We start from the raw sequence: 25,686 nt of genomic DNA, 5'->3' as shown, positions 1-25,686 counted from the left end.
ATACCAAATCACGTCGATACCATTACGTTGACACGAGATCCGGACAAGAATCCAAGACTACAAGACGAACAACACGAAAACATTTGGAATCAGAATAAAAAACTTAAAGAATTGATTCGTTCGGTAGCTCTAACATAAGCAACATGTTGATTTTATGCACATTGTAAACGTCTATCGCTATCATAACTTTCAGTGAAGGGCGGAAATTCAGCTTACGTATATATAGCATATGTCAGTTGCGGTTAGCCACTGCGTACGGTCCTGTATTCAGCATAATTATAAAAAACTTATTTAGATATAAAATTTGATATAAGTTATACTTAAAAAATGAAACTGCTTTTCATAATAATTAACATTGAACAAGGAACAGTTGTTCTACTCTCGTAGTTTATAAATTTTTCTTATAATTTCTGCATCGTGTATACGTTTTTTATCATTTGTACTTTTACATAAATTTTTAATATTTGAAATTAATATAAAAAGATTTTGTCTACATTATAAAACAGTTTTAAAAATTCGCTTTATTGTAATTAACTTTGTATATATATATAAAGTTTATATATAAAAATGATTTATATTTTTAGGATCGTATATATCTTATAGTCATTCCTGGACTGAAACAGGCGGCTTTTGGTGTAAACCTGAACGAAGTATGCTTTCGGGTGTACTTTCGCACGCAATGAGAAAATATCGTGAGTGCTTCGTCGTTATTATAACATGCGAGGTAGTTCGGAGTGCAGTATCCGTTTTAGAATTAAAACAAATCGATAAAGATTTACGAAAACATTTATTTTACAATTACATACCATAAACTACTTTTCCGTGTAATCACCCTAGACATCCATGTGCAAATTTTTGTATTTCAATTTTCAATGTGCAGTATATCACCGCCAGGCCAGTCAGAAATGCATAGTGACTGCTTCCCGCAACTACTCCTCACTCAAAGTGTTTTCCATTGCAAAATATTTTTTAGTTTTGCGAAAAGGTGAAAGGCTGTATGGAATAAGTCCGGGCTGTAGGACACATGGTCTAAATTTTTCATTCAAAAATTTCGAGTTATTTTGTTTTCTCGGCGACATGGGGGTCGCGCATTATAATGTACGGGATTGACACTACAAGGCAATAAGCCTCTCCCGCGATTCTGTATTAAGCTTCAATGTAGCACGACATACATCAGTATTTATCATGTCTTCTTGGGACATGAAGTCAACAATGAGTAAATTTTTTTCTCGTGCATTACGTTGAAAATTAACCTAAGGTATGCAAATTTTTTCATAAATCTTTGTTGGTTACTTTTTGATTCTAAACGGTATTACTTTTTGAACGACCTTCGACATATTTATTTGTTTGTTTGTCTTCTTAAATTTATTAGTTAAAATAATTGCGTTTGTAGCTCAATTTCTGCCGACTTCGTTTACGATAACAAAGAGCATCAAAGATAAAACAGAAATAAAAATGAATTCAAACACACTTTCTAAAAATTGGAGAAAAAACAAAAAGGAGTTTTCTTCTCATTTGAACAGATTTTTTGGTAAAGATAAGGCCAATTTGCTTTTAAAATTCAATTCCTTGCAAATTGGAGACGGAGGATTTTACAGTCTGGATAATTACTATCAATATTTTGAAAATCCGGGAATTACAAGACTAATAGTTCGAGGTAAGTTTAAAGATTTTTAATACAGTATAACCATTTATTTTTTCATTTTGTCATTCTTTCAGTCCTGCGAGCAACGAAAATGTGTTTTCTTTTTTTTTTGGCTTGATGGAATACGGTAACGCAGCACAGGGGTAATCTACCAAGGAGGGGTGTCTCTAGGGAGACAAATGCCTTTCTATGAAAAACTGGCCACTATTTACGTTTTTGACACGTGAAGAAAACCCAGAAAATTTATGATCTGCTTGTTGGGGAATCGCGAATTCACAACAAACTATAGTATTCAGTGGTTTTTATCCATTCGGTCACTGATGAGTAGGGCCTTTTTTAAATTGTGACGACGGGGGGTCCGAAAGAGTCGCAACCCCTCTCGATTGTCACCAAGATGTGAGATCGGTCTAACCGATATGTGAGAACGGTGGGAGGTCAGGAGAAAGTCGTATCTCCCGTTCTTTACTCGCTTGTCAAGGATGGCTGTTCGTTCTGATCGTTACGCGTTACGCGTTACGCGAGTGGATAGGAGGTGAGACGGATGGGGTCGACGATAAGGCGAAGCGATATTCGAGACAAAGAGGAGACCATTTAACAATTATAACAAGGTTTATTAATATTTAACAAAGGACACAAAGACAAAAAGCTGACTAAAGTCCCTAAGTTGCGTAGGGTTCGAGAGAGAGAGCTTACAATTTCGGTTCATACCTCATTTTAGTTCCTTAGAGAGTTAACACTTGATATCCTCGATGGGGAGATTAGTATCCAATTAGCACAGTTTTATATATTCGCGACTGAGCGCGGAGACATTCGGACAATAGGTCCGAGTAGGCGACGACGAGCGACGGCGTTTGTCCGGCAGATGATAGGAGACTCCCCCGAGGGGGTGGAAGGAGTGGCTTTTATAAGTTTTTGCCTGGGAAATCGGTCACGTGATCGTAAGCGGATGACGATTTGTGTCATAGGTGTTCCCGGGACTAAAAACATATGACGAGTTCGGACGCTAAGTGTAAACTATCGTGCAAGATGATCTACCTGCATCCGAGGGAATAACGGCTTGTTGACTGTTATTTGGCCGGGTACGCATAGTTTCTCGTCCAGGGCCGTTTTTCGACAGGATGTTTATACTAGGGAAAAATTCCTAAATCGAATTATTATAAAAAGTGGATCTTGTAAAATCCAGATCTCACAAAGTCATACCCATAGTAGGTTCGGTCAGACCCATACTGAGGTGACTAAGTGATACCTGCAGACAAACCATAGGGCAGTTTTGGCAAATTCCAGAATAATCGATGCTACAATGGACCAGTTCTGTTAGAAATTGTATACGTAAAAGTGCTGTTGGTTGAAATTGCCAAGTGTTTAAATGAAAATACTTATTTATTCAAATGCAACTAATTATACAAATAGTTTTCAGTTTGTTTTATTTTACCACCTTCCTTCGCCTGAGTTTTGAATACAGTGGTGCCTCGTAAAACGAACTTAATCCGTTCTGGGTGCACGTCCGTTAAGTGAAACGTCCGTTGTACGAAACGCATTTTCTCATAGAAATACACGTTTAAACATCTAATTCGTTCCGCAGCATAAAATAACCGTGGACCTACTGTATCATAAAAAATGAACATGTAGTGCGTTCTTTTATTCCTCCGCGTAACTCTGCGCGAGCGACATCCGTTTAAAAATTCCTGCGGAACGTGTTCCTAAATTCCGGTGGGAGTGCGCGCCGTCTAACGGCAAAAACGGCCGCTCGTTGCTGTAGTTTACAGTGGAAAGCAACATGGCGTCATCCATGGCTCAGATAGTTTGGTTTCCAGGTCCATTACGTGGTTATATGAATGAAAATTTAGAAATTGTGAAAGCACGAGTCAGCGCACGCGGTGATTTAAGTGTCTTTACGAATTTTTTTTCGAGGCTATTTTGAATGCTCTTTCAACAAATAATCCATTTTATGGTTAAATTTTACAATTGGGACCCTTCTTTTGCCTTTTAAAGCTCATAGTTTAGAATTATAGATTCCTCCATCACGATACTATCGATAGTGCGGGCGCCGCCATCTTTCTTTCTTTCACCGTCGTTTCTAAATGCCTACAAACAGCAGCGCACTCCCGTAGTAGCGGAGACGCAGAGCGACCGCTATTAAAGAACGCACCCGTGGAGCAGTCACCAATTATGCCGGAAAGTCCGTTGTTCGCAGCCAGTCCGTAGCTCGAGTCACGTAACGGCCAAACAGAAAGTCCGTTGTTCGCAGCGTCCGTTATTCGAGGCGTACGTTATACGAGGCACCACTGTATTAATATTTGACACTAGTAAAATGACCCAGTGTCTTGATGTTTCCAAGCTCAAAATCATTTTCCAGTCTGCCGCTACTAGGTTATAAAAGTTAAGGACCACTAATTGGGAAAGACCGGATTGTTCGTCCGAATTCGAGCTAGGATCTCCCAGAGAAATAGTCTGATATCTTAACCGCTTCGACCATTCGGCCGTCGACAAAAAGCAGTTACTATATTAGTAAAAATTAGACAAGAGTTTCTTTGTATTATTATGAAACTTTAAAAAATTACCAGCACCATTTATATCATTAACTGCAACGTCCAGTAGTAAGAACAACTAACAACGGCGTAATTTGGCATTATAATAGAAACTGTAATAATTTTATCTCAAATAATTTCATACTACAGGTATTGCAAAATTTTAGTTTATTTTAAAATACAAATAAGAATATTTGAATCAAAATACCAATTTGAAAGTTCATCGAAGAACCTTCCAAACATTTCAAATGAATTGCAAATATGAAAAAATTGTGGTATCCGTTTATACTTTCTGTTTTAGAAGTACTCCACAAAAAGAAAATCTATCCGAGTTACGCTACGCCGAATGTCATAGGAGCCATAATTCTCCAATTTTTCGATTGTGACTTAATAAATCGGGTGTAACAATTACATCGATGAGTACTTTATAAACCTGGGCCAAACCGGGTGTAATAAGCAAGTGTTCCATAAAGGCAAAATGTACGCTTCTTTCTATCATTTATAAGTCAAATGTGTTTTCCGGCCGGGTTTGGTGCGGCAGCCGTAGTTTGAGCCTTTTAGCAACGAAAAAGTTTTCTCTCGTGTTTAGTTGGAATGACATTGGATTAATTTGGGTGAAACCGAAAATGTAAAAGTGATTTTACTATAAAAAGTGAACTTAATTGAAAAATAACATTTATCTGATGTAGTTTAAATATAAAAAAGAAGAAATACTAAATAAAAAAACTTGCCATAACGAAAAAAATAATTCTGGATTATACAGGTTTTACTGTATAAACCACAGTTGTTTATACAGGTTTTTACTGTATATCAATTTATTATTTTGTCGTCTTGTTATGAACTTTTTATGAATCATTAAAACCAAATTCGAAACTAATAAATTTCAGTTTGTCAAGATGGAATTTATGGTCCTCTTTGCGAACACCGCTGTCCCAATTGTCTGAATGGAGGAGTGTGTCACGATTTGACTGGCGACTGCATCTGTCCGCCAGGATTCAATGGAACTCTTTGCGAGTATGGTAAAAATTACTTTATTTCTTTATGTTTTATAAGATTACAAATATATGTATATTATTAGTCTAAATATTACTAGTACATTCTGAAAAATAAATAAGGCAGTATTTAAGTATACATCATATTGTGATTATTACATGGTTTCACGAATACCAGTGATTATTACACTGAACATATTACATTCATAAGGAAGATTATCTCCGCTGTGAGATAAATTATATAAATTATTAAAAATACATAAAATGATGAATTACTAAATGAGATATATTAAAGTAAAGAAGCTAATCAGATTTTATGAATCGAGAGAAATCATATGTTTGATCGCTACACAATTAGAGTGAGTTTGGTTTTTGAACATACTGCTTATTTTGCTAACTTTACCAAGTCTAATTAGAAATTTCCCAATATATTTGTAAAAAATCTATTAATTCATTTATTATTAAGCATTGAAAATATTTTCAAAAAGATTCGTATTTTAATATTTTGTCTGTAAAATATTACACGTAAATTAAACGAAATAATTATATTTTTTTATAGCCTGTGAGCCTGGATTCTTCGGAAAAGATTGTAGCCAACAATGCTTTAATGATCAGAACGACGAAACTAACTGCATGGAAATCCTTTTCTGTTTACCAGATCCATACGGATGTTCTTGCATCAGCGGGTTCACTTCTGTCTTTTGCAATATATGTAATTCAAATTGCTGTTTAAGGTTAATAAATTATATTGTCTAATGTTTGACAATATTATCTTGCAGCGTGTGCTTCGGGATTTTATGGTGCAGGATGTACTCAGAAATGTTCTCATTGCAAAAATTCAAACCAATGCGAAGCGAAAACTGGCAAGTGTCCAGATGGATGTGAAGAAGGATGGCATGGAACTCCTTGTGTGTTAAGTGAGTAAGACGTATTGAAGTAGGTATATATCCAAAATTTAGTATTATTTTCGGGTGCATAATAACTTTGTACTCACAAATGCGAAAGAATGGCATTAACTTTGTTTTACTGTTCTTATTTCCTTTTTAAAATAAGCGCTTTCACATTCTAATTTATTTTAAATCTTTATTAGTGATTCATCACAATGAAAAAATATGGTCAATAAAAAGTAAAAGTTCTGAAGTAACACAAATATAAGATGTGATGATACTTCTTACAAGCAATTTTGATCCAATGAATAGGTGGTCGGCCTTTAAAGGTTCTTTACTTACCTAAATGTTCGCTGTCGTGAATATCAAAATTATAGTGTAGGAAAGCCCACGGTCAGTGTACAGACATTATGCATAATTGCCAGTTTAGAATGGTAAATTTAATAAATAATGCATTCTCGTTTATTAACTCTTGGTTAGAAACTGACTACACCCAACACTGGACCGAGGGATAGCGATTTCTGCATGTCGTGAAGAGTAGATCTTGCCACTTTTACGAAGCCATGTTTGGTTCTACCTTAAAGGTTGAACCGAAGCGTTATTCCTTCCTATTGATGCTGTAGAAGATGTTCGCACCGAAGAAGAGCGACAAGAAATAATTGAAACACTACATCAAAATCAATATCAATTAGAAGGACCAACGAAAATATTTCAGAAAAGTATTGAAAATAAACAGCCATTACTCAACCAATCCTACGTGACTATCCAATGTACAGTCTAGTATGCAAGTAATCAGTCTTTTCACAGTAAAGAACAAAAAGGAAGAAGTTAAGAAGAAGCGAGCGAACACAAAGGCAGGTTTAGAAGCTCAAGCAAAGAAAATTAAGAAAGTATCGGGGTCGAGGTTTGCTGTAACCGACGTAGAAGATACAGTGAAGCTAATAATACTAGATGTGGACAGGTCAAACGGCGATTCGCTGAATATATTGCCAGTAATATTAGCTACCGAAGATGAAAAGTACTAGCATTTGGAAACAAAGAAGGAACGTCTTTCGCAATTATATACCAGAAACCAGTTTATGTTATGTGACAACTTCTTACAGAGTGATATTTGGATCATTCTATAGTCTCTTTGTCAGTGCACAAGAAAAAACATCAATTTCAGGGGGTGAGGTGTATCAAAGATACTCATGTAAAGAAAACTGTAATTCAACCGAATGCAAATACAAGAAAAATGTAAAATTATGTAACTCAAAATGTCACGATAGTGTGCCACGTTTGAATAAGCAGTAAGAATTATTAGATTTCTATGCTTTTCCCAACAACGTTTTTGATTTTTTGTAAACACAATTCTAATATTACGTCGAGAGGTTTTTTAGTTTCTTTATATTTATTAAATCGTTCTAATATTAATAAAACAAAAGTGCATTTTTGATTCATTTTATTAGCATTTCTTTAATTCCCATAAGTTACTTTTTTAAAATAGCAAAAGGGAGGAAATTTTATGATATTTATTAAAGCTACGAACTACATTTTAGAAAATTATATAAAAACTCGCTTTTAAAGTTATGTATTCAGAGATAGCTATCAAATTTACCAAATTCATTTTGGAAGTATAATCGCCTGTAAAAGTGATAAATTTAGTAAAATTTATAAACTAAATTTCACTAAATTTAATAAACTAAATAAGATTGCACTCATTAGTACTATGTGAATATGTGAAGACGAAAATCCTAACGAGTGATCCATCGATCCAAGGCTAACACTTGAATAGGGGCCGGTTTCCCTTGTAAACCCTCCTTGATGGTACTCTTCTGGCATACTTGTGATGCCTAGTCAAATTTCCATACAAATAAAAATCTATTCCGAAATGCATGTGCCATCTTACAGTGGTTTTCCGACTGCTGCAAATTCTTTTCCTTTGCAGCTTTGGATAAGCTAGTAAATATTAAAGACTAACAGGTTTTACTTCTCGATCGATTTTTAAAGATGTTTAACAGGCAAATATAAAACTAGCACTTACCGTATGTAACACACAGAATAAAATTTATGCGCAGAACATGGACCGTGTAAATTTATGAGCGCTAGAACTAGTTTAACTTAAGAGCCTACAAATGAATATATACAGTACTAACAACCTAACGTACACCTCTTACGTTAGTACTATGAAATAAAATAGAGGTATGGCTCATCCGAAAGTGCTCTTTCAAAAAATTAATAATGTCGTGCTTCTCTGCATGATATTCCTGTATCTCAGGATAGCAACCTCAACCCAAAGTATAGAAGCTTGTATCTCGTAAGGTGGGCTGGGGCGTCCCCCAGTTCATATAACCAAAATTGCTTGTATTGACTCCTTTCACACACCCATTTCCTATTGTCGGCTTATTGTCGCAATCCTGCTTATCAGCTCTATTTTAATGTAACTTTTAAGTATTTGTAAGTGAGTAGTTAATGAGTTAAAGTTTATTTACAATATTGATGTAGAACAGTCTATTTTTTCGGTTTATTTAATATGTTAAATATTAAATATAAATACTTATTGAATTCTTTTCACACTTTATTATCTATTTTGGCATTAATAAATTCTTAATCAAGTGTTAATTAACATTTTATGTTTACTTACGTTTTGAATTTTGTTTTCTAATAAAATTAAATGTCGTATTTTCTTCATAAATTTATTATTGAAGGTTATCCTGTATTCAAAAACACTCCAACTGTAAAAGAAGTAACATCAAATAGCATTGAATTGACGTTTCAAGAATGGGAAGAAGATAAAGATAAAGGAACAGGAACTCCGGATTATTACATAGTTCAATACAAAGTATGTATATTATTCATTAAATCAAATTAATAAAAGAAGCTTTCTGAACGCGATTTTCATTTATATTAATTGGAAAGTATATTGCACATTAACTATCAGAGAACAAAGAAACCTTTCTAATTAATGTTAGTATCATAAAATAAAGTAAATAAACCAATTAATATTTCTGTAATTTAAAAATACGTATGCTGATATTTCATATAAAAATTTAATTATTTTTATTTTAATTAAAACGTTAATTAACTACGTTTATTCTAGAACTTATAAAACACATAAAAAATTCATATATATTTAATTCAGCTATTCATTATTGCTCATACAAAATATACAGTAATGATAAGATTTTTCATTACAAAGCAGTTTTTATTTATATTGTATTAATAAAGTAATTAAAATAATATATCCTTTTCCTTTATTACTCCTGTAATGATTGCATTACATTCTGAATTAAACTGTAATCTATAATAACATATGTTGCGCTGCGATATCTCATTAATCCAAACCAAATTTTCTTTTTTTTTACAGAAAACGTTTGCAGTATTAAACGTTTATAAACAATCGTTTTATTTTATTACAGGAAAATGGTTTGGAGAATTCTGAGTGGAAGGACAGCGAAACGATAAAGGCAAACAATAGTTCTAATAACATTTATATCGTAAGTGTGATAAATCTTCAGTTTGATCAAACTTACAGCGTAAGAATTATTATTAAAGACATAAGTGGACACGCACAAATGAATGATGCACCTATTCTGAGAACGTCGACAATCTGTGGAAGTAAGTATTTATAATCAAATTCTTAATTATACAAAACTTAATTTTATTAGCAATATTATCAGACATCACCATATGTTTTAAGAAAATAAACATTTATTTCTGTGCTATGTGCAAAATTTTATAGAGCTTGGAACCAATATGGATTCCTAAGTTTTATTTATACTTACTCTCTAGTTCCCTCTCCCTCTCCACGTCTTTCTATCTGAGACAGTTGAAGATTTAGGTAACCTTACACCTCACTCAAAGCTGAAAACATAACTCCTATCCTTTATTTTCTACAAGAAAATTGTTGCAAAAACAACGGATAGCATCAATTTTGAATTACATAATACCACATCAAAATATTCAACAAAGAAACTTATTTAAATATAGCGCTTCATGCATCCCATAATAGAAATTTATACCTGACACAACAGCACAAGCGTTTATAAAGCGTGGATTATTATCATTTAATAGAATATCGATATATTCTATGAACATTTACATATAATTAAAAATATTATATTGACCTTTAGTACAATATCATTGTAGTAGATATATATTAATGATCAATTATATTATTGTATATATATCAACTTGCATTTTTAATTTGTATATTATTGATTTACATTTTAAAATAAATGAAATATAAAACTAATAAATAAGTTTTTTCATATTTAAAAATTAAATAAAAATTTTCAAAATAATTTTTTCTCAGGTAAGATCATTAAAAGAAGAGCCGATTATTCTAATACACTCCGAATTAAACGTGTTCAGACTGTATTATTTGTTTGTTTGCATTAATGTTTAATTGTTTTAATAATATTTTTCATTTCAGTTCCGGAAGAACCACCAAAGGACATTTCGATAGATACGACATCCTCGACAGAAATCGTCGTGAATTGGGAAGTAAGTTTTTAATTTTTATACTTTTATTAAAATCTATTGTTTGTTATATAATTATGTTGTACAATATTGATTAATAGTAGAGGAAAGGGTGGTAAAATGGAACCCATCTACATTTAAAAAACCTGTAGAACTTGTAAAAACTACCCTCTGGTATTGACAATTAAAGCTTCTTTATTAGATTTCCATAATGGTCATAGAAGGGATGGTTTCGCTTGTTTTGTAATGATGGTTGAGGAAGAAGTGCTAAAACTTCTCACCTATATGTTGTCGTTTAACATCTTCACCTGTTTAAACATATTTAGTCCTGTTCGTTTCGTTGCAGGATTCAGTATTTTTCAAAATGGCGATGTTTATTAGATACTCATTGCCATAAAACTTAGCGTACCAAGAAGTTGTCGTATCGCTGCAAAACTAGGCATGAAAATAAATCTCAAACTGATATGAAATGATTAGAGTTATGGGGTGATGGTTCGTCGCGTAATGCCAGTAGAGGGCGTTAAATTGCGCCTCCCTTTGTCTATAAAAGGAGCGCAAATGCATCCTGTCTGTGGTTAACCTATTGCAGAGGGACTGTATCACTAGAAGTGCCTTTACGTCACAATCGAAGGCCATATAAACAACTAACCGAGTTTGAGAGAGGAAGGATCATCGGATTGAGAAAACCGGATGGTCATCTCGCCGAATAGCCCGTCATCTAGGCTATTCTGACAACACTGTGAGTAGGCGTTGGGATCAGTGGACAAGAGAAAACTCACACACGGCGCTCAGGCTCGGGATACCCTCGGCAGACCACTAGTCGAGAGATCCGCCTAGTCCTCCGACAAGAACGTACACAGTCGAGCGTATTGTCGTCCATTATCCGGACACAGGTAGCGCAATCATTACAGGCCCCATTGTCTGTCCGTACCATTTCGAGCCGACTGAGTGAGGAACATGTGGTATATAGGAACATATCGTGGCGGCTGTTACGTGTGGTGCCATTGACAGCCACTCACCGTTGCATGTTTGAAGTGGTGTCACTCCTGACGGGATTGAATCGCAACGGAAAAGAACAAGGTTGTCTACTGCGACGAATCCAGATTGAGTTTGGGCACTGACGACGGACGTATTCGTGTCTGAAGGCCCGTGATGAATGCCTCAATCGTGGTCTGGGGTGCCATCACATACGACAACTTCTAATAGTTATCCAAGAGACCACGACAGCCAAGCGGTATGTCAATGACACCCTGCAGCCACATGTGTTGCCTCTCGCGGTAGGGCTCCTAAGAACCATTTTCCAACAAAACGATGATCGACCACATAAGGGTGTCACAGGACTGCCTCCGCCACATTGCCACGTTTCCTTGGCCTGCCCGGTCCCTTAATTTGCCGCCGATCGAACATGTCTGGGATCACCTGGGACATCAAGTTGAACAGTCCAGGAGTTTGACCGAACTAGAGGACCGCTTGCCCCAACTGTGGACATGAGATGCCACAAGACACCATACATCACCTGTATAGCTTTATGGCCCAAAAGTGTATGGCTCTTGCTGGAGGTGGCCCAACAGGGTACTAGAACCTGCTTTTATTTTAGTTTTTCCTGCAATAAATGATGCTTTTGCTTTCCTTTTGTAATCACTTACATCACAGTTACTCACACATGTATGTTTTCGACAACTCATCATTGATGATCTAATTTTTATGGTAATGAGTGTACGATATTCAGTGGTGCTGGTAATCTCGACCGGGTTCCGTGTTCCATAAAACAAGCTATTGTGTAGGTCTACATTTAATGTGATAAATTTTAATATACAAAATAATTATTCAATATTTCGTGAGTTTGTTTTAATTTCTTGTACTTGAAAAAATAATGGGAGTCCATATTACTAGCATCTTGTGCTCGTGATTCTTCTTTGATTATCTTAATGTAAGTTTTGTTATAAGTAAAAAATTGTGAGAGTTTAATTTTGCTCAAAGTGAAGTTATTCCGCTTCTGGCTCTCTCAATATCTTTTAAATTATTTTTCTAGTTATAACAGTGGTACTCTGACAAGAGCTGAGAAGTGTCACTAGAGCAGTTTCATTAACGTTTACACTGTGTATGATAAAGACTTATACTGTACTGTAATTAGAGAAAAATCTAGTCGAAAAGTCTTGTAGTATATATATATCCTAAATAGTGACTAGTTTTGCTAATAATTTGGCCACAATGCAGAGGTTGGATAATGAAGGATGGGGCCCAACATATCAGAGACAGATTGCTAAAGAAGAACTGAGATAGATTCTCCAGTAAGGCATGTTGACACCGTAATTTCCTCGGTCATTTGGCCATCCTGAATGATAATATTAAGCGAGATAAGAAAGTAAGACTATAATCAGTGGACATTCGGTTTCATTAATTCTAATATTAATACGACATGTTTAAATAATTTTAGAAATGTATTGATAAAATTCGTAATTCGGTGAATAAAATGCCAGCAATTTAAACTACTTTACTGGTAATAAACAGTAATTAAAACGTTAACGTTAAACATTTAACAAGCACCGGTTATGGCTGATATCCATAATTGTTTATAAATAAGGCTGATGGCGAGAAAAAGCTTAAAGATGATAATTATAATCAAAACTGATTAGAATAGATAAAGCTTTACATGTCTAAGTTAACTTATATGATTTGGGACCTGCTAATTATCATAACATTGTACTGCTGATAACAGGGCCGGATTATCGAATAGGCAAAGTAGGCAAATGTCTAGGGCCCGTAATTCGGAGGGGCCCGGCTCCATTAGCCATTGCCTAAAAAAAAAAGAAAATAAAAAGGTCAACAGCCATCCGTGCGTCAAAAGTAATCTCTCCCATGAGATATCTCGCATCATCTACATATATTCCTAGGGCCGTCTCTCATAGTAATACTGATGTATGGTTATGATTCATTTTCTAAATTTAAACTTATACGTCGCGACATCGCATATTCGATGTAGCGTTCAAGTTGCTCGAGTGCGAAGTTATTACAATTCAATAGTGTTTTATAGAACAGTTAAAATCACATTATATAAGATTTGTTTAGAAGCAACTTATTTAAATAGGGCCCCAATTTAAATTTTGTCTAGGGCCCGCTAGAGGCTTAATCCGGCGCTGGCTGATAACAATATTCGTAATTTATATTAAGAGAATTCGATTGTAATTTAAAAATTATAGATTATTAATAAATGATTTCTATTCTAATTTGACGATAAGCTCTTTAGAGATAATACATTGTTTATTAAAAATATACAATGTCATATTCTTTTCGCGAATTTCATCGTAAATAATTTAATTTAAATATTTATAAATTCAAAATATTCTCATATTTTTATCATTTTTTAAATTAAAAACATGTGTTAAATTGTAATAATGTTACAGTATTTTATTACATTAAGACGACACTTTAAATTCCAGCTTCCGTTACAAGAAACTTGGAACTGTAGAAATATTTATGTTAATATACTTTATAATTCTTCCAACGGAGAAAGTTTCGGCCAGAATAACACAGATAACAGTTTTATTATAACGACTGAACCATTTACAGAATGGAATATAGCATTAAGACTTGTCAATAAAGATTATTTTGGTGAATGGTCATCGTTGATGAACGTTATCTCTGCTCAAGATGGTGAGTTGTTCGATGAAGATTAGTTATAATTGTTATGATTAGAAACTTAAAAATGCACTCAGTTATTCAAATTTTTAAAATTGAATTTAAATAAATGTTCTTAAAATTTAAATGTCATAACGATTTGAATTTTAAATAATAAATCAAGAAACGAGTTACATAACTTTTTCGGCGAAAATAATTACTAACAAGACACAAGAGCACAAATTTTAAATTATGTGTGGCTCTATCTGTTATGAAATTGTATTTAAAAGATAACTTTTATATTATTAATTATTATGAAAAGGCAAAAGGCTTTATTTTAAGGGTAGAGTTGAGTTTTTTGAAAGAATTATACATGTCAAGAAGGAGCAAAATTTTATTCCATCCGATTCCACTCGAGACACGGCATACGACCTCCTCCAAAATCTCTTATAGAGTCGAAAGCCTATATAAGAGATTTTGCTTTTATTCAAACTAGCCAAAAGTGGATATAAATTATTTTTCGTGTCAATTCTTCAATACCCTTTAGTATTATTGACTAGAATACCCATATAACTATGGTCATGAACTAATTAGCCCTATGGTACTATGGCACTGTACATAACCATGGAATGTACCACGGTTATGTTCCATCGTATTCAATCTAACAATGTAAAAAGCTTTTTTATTCCGAATTCTTTATCGGCCTCGGATAGCATAATTACATTTAAGTTGCTTTGAATATTTAGTTGCTTATATTTTTAATTGTTTTTAATTTCTATACGTTTTTTAAAACACAATGTAATGCAGACGAAAACATTAAACGGTTCAACATAATTTTTTATTGATCAAGACACGTTTCGAGCATTTACAGCTCGTCATCAGTTCACCTACCGTTTTACACCTCTCATTTTCGGATAGTTTCGACATACCTGTCAAGTGACATACAAGATGTAAAGTTATAGCTTATCTTGAAATAGGTAGACCACGAACCTACGAATACGGTTGCGAATATCTTTAATTTTACAATTATACAACAAAATCGACAAAAGTCAATCAAGTGTTACAACGTGCTATAAGTAAATCTATTATTATACCTCCTTCATATATGTTAAGCACAATTTAATTTACACATACAAAATTGGCAAATACATACTTCCTCGAGACCGAATTTGTAGCAAGTTCGGTCTAGAGGCGGTACATTAAATACCTTGTTATAGGACACCCGAGGATTACTTTTTCATACTTTTTATAGTACATGAAAGAAGTGTTATGGCGTTACTCAGCATTATTTTCCGAGGCACTCTCGAAGTGTCGTTGCGACACCTGATTCAAAATCATTGGCATTTATGGTTCTGTAGTTTAAAACTTTGATGTAAATTTTCTTTCATTTTCATCTAATATTATTTCGAATTTGAAAAGTCCATGGTTTTCATCCTTCTGATGCTATTCTTTAAAAAAAAAAAAAATCTGTAATATCTTACATTTATCACTATTATAAAACACTATTCTCTATTTATCATCGTTATGAATTCATTTTACATGTAGTAATTACAAATTTATGCTTATACATTTCGATTAAACGTCTATGAATATTTGTAATTAAACGTCTATGAATATTTGTGTAAAACTAGATTAAATAAATAACTCGATTGAAATATTCTTTTATACTTTATAAATTACTGTATTACAATATAAAACTTTAACAACACTTTGCAATATTTTAGCTTACTAAAAATAATTTGTAATTAAATTTAGAAGTTATTATTAAATAAGATGTTTTGTTATTTTAATTTAGCTCCTTCAAAGGTGGAAAATTTAAATGCACGCAAGGTTACCGATAGTCGGGTTTATCTCAACTGGGACAAGCCTATCAAAGAAAACGGAATCATCGTCAAATACATCGTACGTTATCGACAAGTAAACTGGCTTCATCCTTGCACATCAGTTAATACTTCTGTTTTAACGAAAGATGTTGACGCAAAGGAAACTTCAATTGTCATTAATACTTACCCAAATTCTAAATACTCGATTAGTGTTTCTGCAGTAACAATAAAAGAAGGGGAAGAAACTTCCATAAATGTTATAACCAAAGAAAGTGGTAAGTCCCCTAGCTTTAAAGATAAGTATCAAAAGTTAAAAATATATAAGACGAACGTTTTCGCATACAGTTCCGGGTGGACCTCCTCAGAACCTAAAACTCTTCAATATTGGAAACAATCGCGCGGGAATGCAATGGGACCCGCCTCTGTGTTCTCTCTCTTATGGAAATATAATAGAGTATCAATACGTTTTGGATTCGAAGGATCCTTGGGATAAAAAGAAGAGAAGTGGAAAAACTGTACAGGTTTACGAATATGTTTCTGATCTTGTTCCTTTCACTGTTTATACGGCACGAGTTTATGCGGGAACGAAAATCGGATTTAGCAGTTCCTCTGCTGAAATTAATTTTACAACAGAAAGTGACAGTAAGTATCTTACAAACTATTAGATCAGATAGACAAATAGATTTTTAGTTATTGTATTTTTTTACATTCGAACTAATATAAAAAACATTATTTCTTACGCACCAAGAACCACCGGCACCTACAAATTTCACGATTTATCTCAGCACGGAAAGCATTTTATCAATGTCTTGGATACCCCCTTATCCTCCATACGGGGTACTTTTGAAATATGTTATAGAGTACTGCTCACTTGAAGGTTCATCGTGTCGGAGTCGGAAAACACAAAAATCAGTTAATTCTAATGAAGTTAAGTGCTTAGACGATATCAGAAAAAGTCGACATTGCTACACTTTAACCGATCTAACAGGAAATCAAAAATATAAAATTGAGGTATTGTAACTATTATATTACATAAACATATCTAGAGTATTATTATGGAAGGTAGACAAAATAATAATCTTATCGATTTCATAATTTTTAATTCTAATTTTAAATAGAATGAAAATTTAATTGGCCACGTACTCACCTAATACATATGCAATAATGAAAAATTGTCAATTCTACTGGATATTGTGTATTTTTTCAAATACAATATACTCTACACTATTTTCCTGAAGGCTGAAATTTTTATTAAATGCGTAATACAAAATATAACAAATACAAATATACCATAGTACCATGGACACGTTCTTTCTTCATAGAAACAAGAAAGTAAGTAACGTGCCTGTATCCGGTTAGAACTAATTATATAATACTTGGGGATCACACGTACACGAAGGGTTTTCACACCCACCAGTGGTTATGCGGTTCCGTACCCTAAACACTGAGAATTCCCCAGTCTTCTGGGTTCGCGCCTTGCCAGGACAGACTGGCCAAATGGATTTATCCGGGTTTTCTCCACGTCTGTAACACCTGTATAGGGACCAGTTACTCTTAAAAAGACCACCCTGAAAGCATTATTTCCCACGTTATCACCATCATAAACGCATACTACAAATTATTACATGAGAATTACGTCACACTTTATCACGACATAGCCTAGAAGCTTATGCCCAACTAGCTACTACAACACAAGACAAGGGTTTTCACATTTCAATATAACTTTCTTTGAGAATTTTTATATCTGTAATTTAAAAGTTGCTATAAGAGTCGGATTCGACTAAATGTGAAAAACTATTTCATCCAGAAATTTAGGAATAATCTTTACTAGACAAGTACCGTACACCTGAAATGAAAATTCTTCAGTATTTTAAATACAGTACTGAGAAATTTTTAGTGTGAATATATATATATATATACACGTTATGGACAAAGTGATTAATACGGGCATTATGAATAATGACTAGGGTTTCTCAAACGGGATCCCGGTTGTTTTTTTAACCCGGAAAATATCCCGGGAAACTTTTCTTATCTCGGGAAATCCCGCAAATTTCTTAAAATTCACTTATTTCTTATTTTGTGTTAACGTTGAGGAAATTTTGAGAATAGAAAGTATAATTAACTCATAAACTGTCAGAATACATTTGTATTTATTAATTTTAAAGCTACTTTCTAGTTTTTTAATTTTTACTCGTTATGGCACGTCACAAATGGTCAATAATCAACACGTAGCTTATTTGTGGCAGGACTCTCAAAATTCTTTACCTGTAATATCTGTAATAATTGTGCTTATGTTGTTTTAATTTTTAACCAAGCCCAGTAGCTTCAGTAACTGTGTAACGCCAAGTTGTGCAAATTGGGCAAGGATACAAACGAGTACGAAGTGTGCAAGTATGAAGTTTTTCTTCATAACCTGATTATTAAAGACAAACGAACTGCCGAATTATTGGGCTATGATGTTTCTATTAAAGCAGTCGAAGTAGACAAATCAAGAATACTAGAGAACAAAAGAAGTACTGCAATAAATCTCAAAAACGAACTAGAAATCTTTCAGGATACAAGTGAAAAACACATAATATTTGTCTTCTCTTAACTGCATTAAACACGATTCCAATCACATCAATTAAATCGGAAAAGGCATTCTCGGTAGCAAGACCTTCTCATTACTAAAATAAGAATTAGATTGAGTGATCGGAGTACTGTATTGACCATCTTTGCTTTTTAAAATCTTATAAAAATTTACAATATTTTGTATTATATTTTATTTAAAAAACGAAAATTACCTTCTAGGTTAGAAGTTTGACCTAAGTTTTTTTTTTTAACTCAATTCAAAGCATTTTGTTGTTGTTGTATGCAGTTTCCAGCAAATTTTAATAAATTTTTTTCTATTTGTGAAAATGTTTACGTAATTCAAAGGTAATTTTTAATATATATCTTACACGGCGTTATTAATATGATTTTTGGAGGTTGCGGAACATATTAAATTACTTTAAAAGACGAAAAAGAATTATATCATTTGATTTTATTATAATTTGTACATCTTAAAAGTAATTAATTTTATCTCGGGATTTCCCGGGATCCCGGGAAACAGTTCACTTTTATCCCGGAATCCCGGCACAAGCAAAAAACCGGAAAATGAGAGACCCTATTAATGACCAACAAAATCGGGCATTGTAATAAATTTCAAAAATTTATCAAATTGACCGGTCATTATGAACACTGCTACCACCTAGTCGGGCAAAGTGATCATCCGACATACGCTAGCCAATCAGAACTTACATCTCAGTTGCGCATGCGTATTGCATTTAGTACCGAATTTTAAATTTACGTGACCAGTAGTTAATCTTTTTTCTTTGACAAAAGTAACGATCATGGAGGAATCATTAAGTGACACGAACAACCGATTAAACGAGTTAATAGCAGAAAAATTAGCTATTTGTTAATGATAGAAAAAGTGAGAGTCAAAAATAGAAGAATAAGATAATGGAGGGCCGCACGTAAAATTAGAAGAAATGGCTAGTCCATCACCCATCCATTTCGATCATTACTAAAACTTGTGTTTTTCGGGATGCGGTAAAAAGATTCTCGCGAAGTCCACAACTACCTTTTAAACACTAACAATATTTATTCATGAACAATCGGTACAAGAACAGTACACGTTAGAGCTACACGTGCTCTAGCTGCTAGCCTCCGACAAAAACTGGTATTTCGGATTACCACAAGAATAAACGAGTTCTCGTGTACGAGGCTATAGGGGCCTCTAGAGGAGTGGCGCCATCTCGTGCGTGTGAGATAAATTAACTGGTCGCCGCAATAAAATAGAATATCTTCTAACTTACGGGAAGAATATCAGTTAATAGTACTTTGAAATATTTCACAAAAAATAAATATTTCTAAATGAAATAAGTGGAGTTTTTTAAATCAAATTTAAAATTAGGTACTAAACACGATACACACACGCGACCGAGTGCCGATTGGCTAGCGTATGTCGGATGATCACTCTTCAACGTATTATTATCACTTTGCCCGACTAGGTGGTAGCAATATTCATAATGCCCAATTAATCACTCTGTCCATAACATATATATGTTTATAATTAATACATGTTAATCCAACGGACAAGAAAGAATTGCCCCCAATAACAAACTCTTAGATTAAAGCAAAATAGCAGTAACAAGATGTATGGTTTATATAACTTATTTTCCGTTTCCAACCTTATTTCACTAACTTCAGCTTTCCATATAATTTTAATCTATACTATTCTCTATTATTAATTATATGTTCATCATATTTTATAATTAAGATCACAGCGTATAACGAACGCATTTATGCCGGAAGTGAAACAGTGACTACGAGTGGTGAAACAAAAGAATTTGGTAAGCAGACGTTATTATTTGATTTATCTTTCCTTTAATCCTTGCTATTTATGTAAATATAACTTAAATATTTATGAAATAAGTTGATTTTCAATATTTTCATAATTTTAGTACCAGATCCACCTAAAGAGTCAGAAATAGCGAATATTACGGAACATTCGGTGGATATTATCTGGTCTTTACCCGTGAGATCAAATGGAGAATTGACTGGATATAGGGTATATCTTTTCATATTACAGTATTAATATATTTAAAATATATTTTCACTGATATAATATCCTTTATGTCGTTATTTTCTGACACATTTAGAATTTTTATATATAATATTCATTTTTTAATAAATTCTGTTACCGTTTTCGATGTCATAGAAGGCAACTTTCATTCACGATCAAATTATTCTACTATAATTTTAATTACGTTAAGATTCTGTCAAATAAAAGTAACATTTTAAATAATTTATCAAATTCGATGAATCTCTTATTCATATAATAACAGTAATGATCATTATTGTTTATTTCCTAATTATTAATTTAAAAACTCCAATAAAAACAGTAAATTTTATTATACTGTTTATAGATAAACATTACAGCGGCAGAGTCCTTCAACAATAGTATTGTAGGAAGTACACAAGAGAAGTTAACAAATCCCGACCCTAGAAACTGTACATTTATTAATTTGCATCCAGCTACTAAATATAATGGTACGATAGAAGCTAGTACCAAAATCGGTTACGGGAAACCTCTTTATTTTCAGTTTACAACAAAAGTTTCTGGTATGTCGTGAGTACGAGATATTAATCCGAATTACAAACTACTGAATTTGATTTAAATAATTTATTTTAATTGATGCAGTTTATATCGTAATCGATGATTTTACTTCTATTTTTGATTCTAGTACCAGTTATTGATGTCGAACCTACAGTTACTAATGTTACAGATACGACAGTAGTTATTTTAATAAAACCAATTCATTTTATTGGAGGACCTGTTAGGTGAGTATTATTAATTGATATTTAATTTGAGATAACAAAATACTTGTAATTCATTTATATATATATATATTAACTGAATAGGGGTGACTGGTAGTAAAGAAGTAAAACCCAAAATACCGTATACATTATCCAAAGAAAGAGTGAATTTTGATCCCGTTTAGGAAAAATTTTGATTTCTTTCGACACTCATTCATGCTTTAAACTTTATAATTTGGGTCTTTTTTATTTATCGATCTGATTTTATTACATAAAGTGACAAATAAATAAACATTTATTCTTCATCTTATTATATTTAGCTGCAAAAGTAAAGCACAATTATTTACTGTGACATCGTCACAGTTCTGTGGGGGTCGGAGGCCGTCAAAAATTAGATTACGCAAATCTATGGTAGGGTCCTGCCACCAGGTGTGTTTTGTCGGACACATCTCCGATTTAGACAAAAAAAAGAAAAAACAAATATTTAAGGCGCGAGGGTAAGAGTCACTCCGAAGTCCAGGGATGGGCCTCTCAGGAGGATGAATACAAAGTTATAAAATCCGAGTTAGGAAATTGGCCTATTCCTACCTATAAAACGGGGGGGGGGTATCCGAACTGCGCGACTCACAACATACTAGGAAAAGAGTTGTCTTCTCTTCTTTCTTCACTTCTTTTCCTCTGTTCTCTTCCTCCCTTTCGTTTTCTTTCTCCTTTACTTGGCTCTTCACTAGGTCCTTTCCGAGGTCGGTTGACTCTTGTCTGGTCAATCGCTTGACCGGCCAGTCAGTCAGTCAGTCTTAATCCTCTCTTACTCTCTCAATTCTTTTTCCCTCTCTCAGTTCTCTCTCACTCTCTTTGTATTCCGTCTCACTCTGCGTTAATTTCGTCACTTCTTTTTATTTTCCTTTGTTTTTGCTTTAGTTCCGGAGGAAGGTGAGGTAATTTGTAAAAGGCATGATTGGTTATCTAGCGGTCCTCCTCATCTCTTCTCAATGAAGAATGATGTGCGTCCATGTGACACGGATAGCATACCATTGGTCATATAACATCGTCGAAAAAGGGGGAAACGACGAGCGTACCCTCATCTTTTCCTTCGCATGTTGTGAGATTTATAACAATTAATTGATAAATTTTTTGTTCTAATTTGTTTCTCTAAATTATTTTAAGTCGATATTACAAAATATTTGGAAAGGGGGTCCCTAAAATTGGAAAAATAGGCGAAATTCCATTACACCTTTACTTGATAGATAAACAATTGATATAAAACAATTTCGGTGTCACGTTTACATACGCATCTTCTCTTCGAGATGTGGGTCTAAAGGGCTTCTTGTCTGTAGCTATCTAACAGTTCTTTTTTTTATACAACGAGACAGAACAAAGAAAAAACGATATAAAATAAACATAGAGTTTAAAATACAAAAAACAACAATTTCTAACTGATTAATTAAAGCGAAAACATTAACAAAAGGTTTAAAATAAAGTAGTTACAACTAAAATTATACAGATAATGTAATATAAATAACAATTCACAAATATATAATACATACATGGATAGATACAATAATAACAAATTTTTCGGGGGGAATAATGGACTTCACAGTGCCAATCTGTAACTTTTAATCATAATTTAATTTTGAAATCACGCTATATAGTTAATCGGGGCTTACCGCCTCTACGCTTTTCATATCCGGTCTTATCTTCGTCTATTTAAATCCATTCTCGAGATTAACGAAGCACGGACAGACAAACGACAGCGGGAATCTAAAAGTCTGGAATTTGAAAATTGCAGTCAAACGGTTTAATTATAACGAAATCAAAAGCATAATACGCGAAATAAAAAGTAACAAACAACATATATTACAGTATAGAATCAAAACTCGAGTTCTAGTTTCTTATTAATAAAAGTTAACAAAGGAAGAAATGCCTAGAGTTTGAACTTTGTGATATTTCAACAAACAGAAGAAAAATTTTGTCTGTCAAATAGTTTAGAATTTTATTTTATTCTCGCTCTTTTCGTCTTACGGGCACGAAGAGAACTTCTTCCATATTTATCACGGAGTCGGCCAGACCCATCATGACATTTACATTGATATGTAATTTCAGTGCATATTTTGTGATGGTGGAAAAACAGAATAAAAGAAAGAAGAGAGTTGTAGAAGAGAAAAAATTGCTGAGTTATAACGAGTCGAGGGAAGATTATGTCGCTGCCAAATTTTATCCCAATGAGATATCTTCTACGGGAACAGATTTTACTGTAGGAGATGGAAAACATTACAACGGTTATTATAACGCTCCTCTTACTACCGGAGAAAAGTATAAAATTGGATTAGCTGTACTAAGCGAATTCAACGGGGTAAGATATCTACAAATAATCTTTAGCCATAATTTGTATAATTTTTATTTTAATTCACTTACGACGAATTATTTTAAAATTGTAATCGAAGAATATTATGTTTAACTTTTTCTATAAATTAAATGAAAGATTCGAGAATCCGGCTGCCAAAATGTCGGTTACGAATAGATTCGGGCGAGCAGAGAGAACCCTCGCAGCTAGGGGTTCGGACTTTGATAGTTTCCGAAATTTAGAAATTTTAAAAATTACGAGGAAATGGTGAAGCAATATGAAACGGGTATTTGAATATACTCTAAGATCAATATTAATAATTATTCTTTATGTACTATGAAATGCTTGTTACATACCAAGTACCTTAATTAATTATTTGAAGAAACAAACCAAAGGCAGACTCTAACTTGTTTAATATTACTTTGCTTTAAATATCGAAACTATTGCAAACTTAATTTGTAAATGTCATATTAATTTTTCGTAATGAAAGTTTAATAATTTTAATAAATTCTTACAACCGCACGAATTAAAACTTTATTACTTTGAAGATAATAAAAGAAATCTTAGTATCTATTCTGTCATTTACATTTGAATAGAAATAGAACTAAAGCTACAAATTAAAGAAGAAAATCTTACAATAAAACATTATCTTTAAGATTCTTAACACACGTTCATTATACTAATTAACACTAAGCTATTTTACAAGTATTGTTTGGTATTTGGTTAAAATAAAGGAAGGTTGAATTGTACAACTTTTTACTTCTTACGAAAATTGTAACTGATAATTAGGTAAGTTTATTTATACGGAATAACTTATTTAAATAGTTGAAAAAAGATATTCAATAACTCTTAAAATGAATTTAAATGTATTGATTAAACTAATGTATAGTTTTTACATTAATTCTTTTTATTTTAATAAATAATACTAATTTAGCGTATTAATTATTAATGCTTTAGGAAGAACGCTTAGGATATAAATACTTGACAGAAGCAGTTACAGGTTTGTCATTTATATAACTTAAATAAGCTATATATAAATATAATACAATAAATAATTCACTATTTAAATTTATTTGTTTGATTTGCATTTTTTTATTTTTAATTTCTATAAAGATTTATCAATTCTGTTATTTTCCAATTGTTGACTATTCTATGCTTACTAAATCTATATATTGAATATTGGCTAGTCAATGGTATTTGGAATATATTCACACTTCTCTACAACTTTATTTTGAAATGTTTTTAACGAATTAGTGGATAGAAATTTCCACTAAATGATTTATTAATGAATTTATCCACCGACATCAAACTTTCGCTCCCTTTATTGGTTTCGATGAGGTGGAATGGAAAGTGCTTCGGAAAAATCACTGCGATTCATTTAAGTAATAAAGATGTACTCCGAAGATGCGACTGGCTTCTTCGCAAAATATTAGTACGTTCTCAAGTGTGTTTTACTCTAATGCATGGTTCTCAAACTGCGATTATGCATACCCCTGGCGGTACGTAAAGGGAAAGTTGGAGATACCAAAGTGGACCCAAAGAGTGAAATGACCGCCTCGGTTTTTTTACGGATGATCAACCATCATCGCCGGAGGAGGACTCCGATATCGATGATGAGCGAGTGGGTCCGTCCCGCTACTGTCTCAGGAGACAATTTTTTTTTGAATCTACGCAAGCAACCCGTAAAAAATGCGACTACATTGCGTAAGAGAGCGTTAGTAGGACAGTTGGCAGTTTGGGAGAGTAAGAGAGACTCCCCATACTTGCTCGTCTTTCTGATTTTGGCCGGCCAGATTATAGCTGAATATTAGGAGGATTGTGGACGGCCTACCGGTGCATTCCCGTCTGTAGTATGTTTCCACGGTCATTCACTGTCTTTACTCGGTAGAGTAACATAGCATCTCAGTCGTGGATTTAGTTAGTTGCAGCAGGCCTTTGTGACTAACGATCCTCGCTGCTGCTACCTTCATTCGCGTTCTTTCGAAAAGTGTCGCGCTTTTTATAACATACAAAGTAAGGCGAATTTTCGTTTATTTATTCTAATT

General features: G+C 33.3%; 1 protein-coding gene across 2 annotated transcripts in view; it reads left to right on the top strand.

Moving 5' to 3' along the window:
- Positions 1-24,735, top strand: part of LOC136977162 (angiopoietin-1 receptor-like) — a 38,721-nt gene extending 13,986 nt beyond the window's left edge. Inside the window, exons 7-24 of one of the 2 annotated variants that reach the window (XM_067272598.1) lie at positions 585-692; positions 1,394-1,657; positions 5,061-5,192; positions 5,725-5,877; positions 5,945-6,082; positions 8,740-8,873; positions 9,451-9,649; positions 10,467-10,537; positions 13,954-14,167; positions 15,927-16,229; positions 16,300-16,596; positions 16,703-16,965; positions 20,258-20,330; positions 20,442-20,548; positions 20,907-21,102; positions 21,225-21,321; positions 23,401-23,650; positions 24,599-24,735. In XM_067272598.1, coding sequence (XP_067128699.1) covers positions 585-692; positions 1,394-1,657; positions 5,061-5,192; positions 5,725-5,877; positions 5,945-6,082; positions 8,740-8,873; positions 9,451-9,649; positions 10,467-10,537; positions 13,954-14,167; positions 15,927-16,229; positions 16,300-16,596; positions 16,703-16,965; positions 20,258-20,330; positions 20,442-20,548; positions 20,907-21,102; positions 21,225-21,321; positions 23,401-23,650; positions 24,599-24,658 — 3,059 coding nt within the window. In that variant the 3' untranslated portion in view covers positions 24,659-24,735. The remainder of the gene's footprint in view (positions 1-584; positions 693-1,393; positions 1,658-5,060; positions 5,193-5,724; positions 5,878-5,944; positions 6,083-8,739; positions 8,874-9,450; positions 9,650-10,466; positions 10,538-13,953; positions 14,168-15,926; positions 16,230-16,299; positions 16,597-16,702; positions 16,966-20,257; positions 20,331-20,441; positions 20,549-20,906; positions 21,103-21,224; positions 21,322-23,400; positions 23,651-24,598) is intronic. The other variant, XM_067272599.1, reaches the window with a different exon arrangement.
- Positions 24,736-25,686: the final 951 nt, after the last annotated feature.

The sequence above is a fragment of the Centruroides vittatus genome, unplaced genomic scaffold (assembly GCF_030686945.1).
Source record: "Centruroides vittatus isolate TY-2023 unplaced genomic scaffold, ASM3068694v2 contig_452, whole genome shotgun sequence".
NCBI classification, from domain to species: domain Eukaryota; kingdom Metazoa; phylum Arthropoda; class Arachnida; order Scorpiones; family Buthidae; genus Centruroides; species Centruroides vittatus.
The sequence above is the reverse complement of the archived record's forward strand: the minus strand, read 5'-3'. Positions and strand labels throughout refer to the sequence as shown.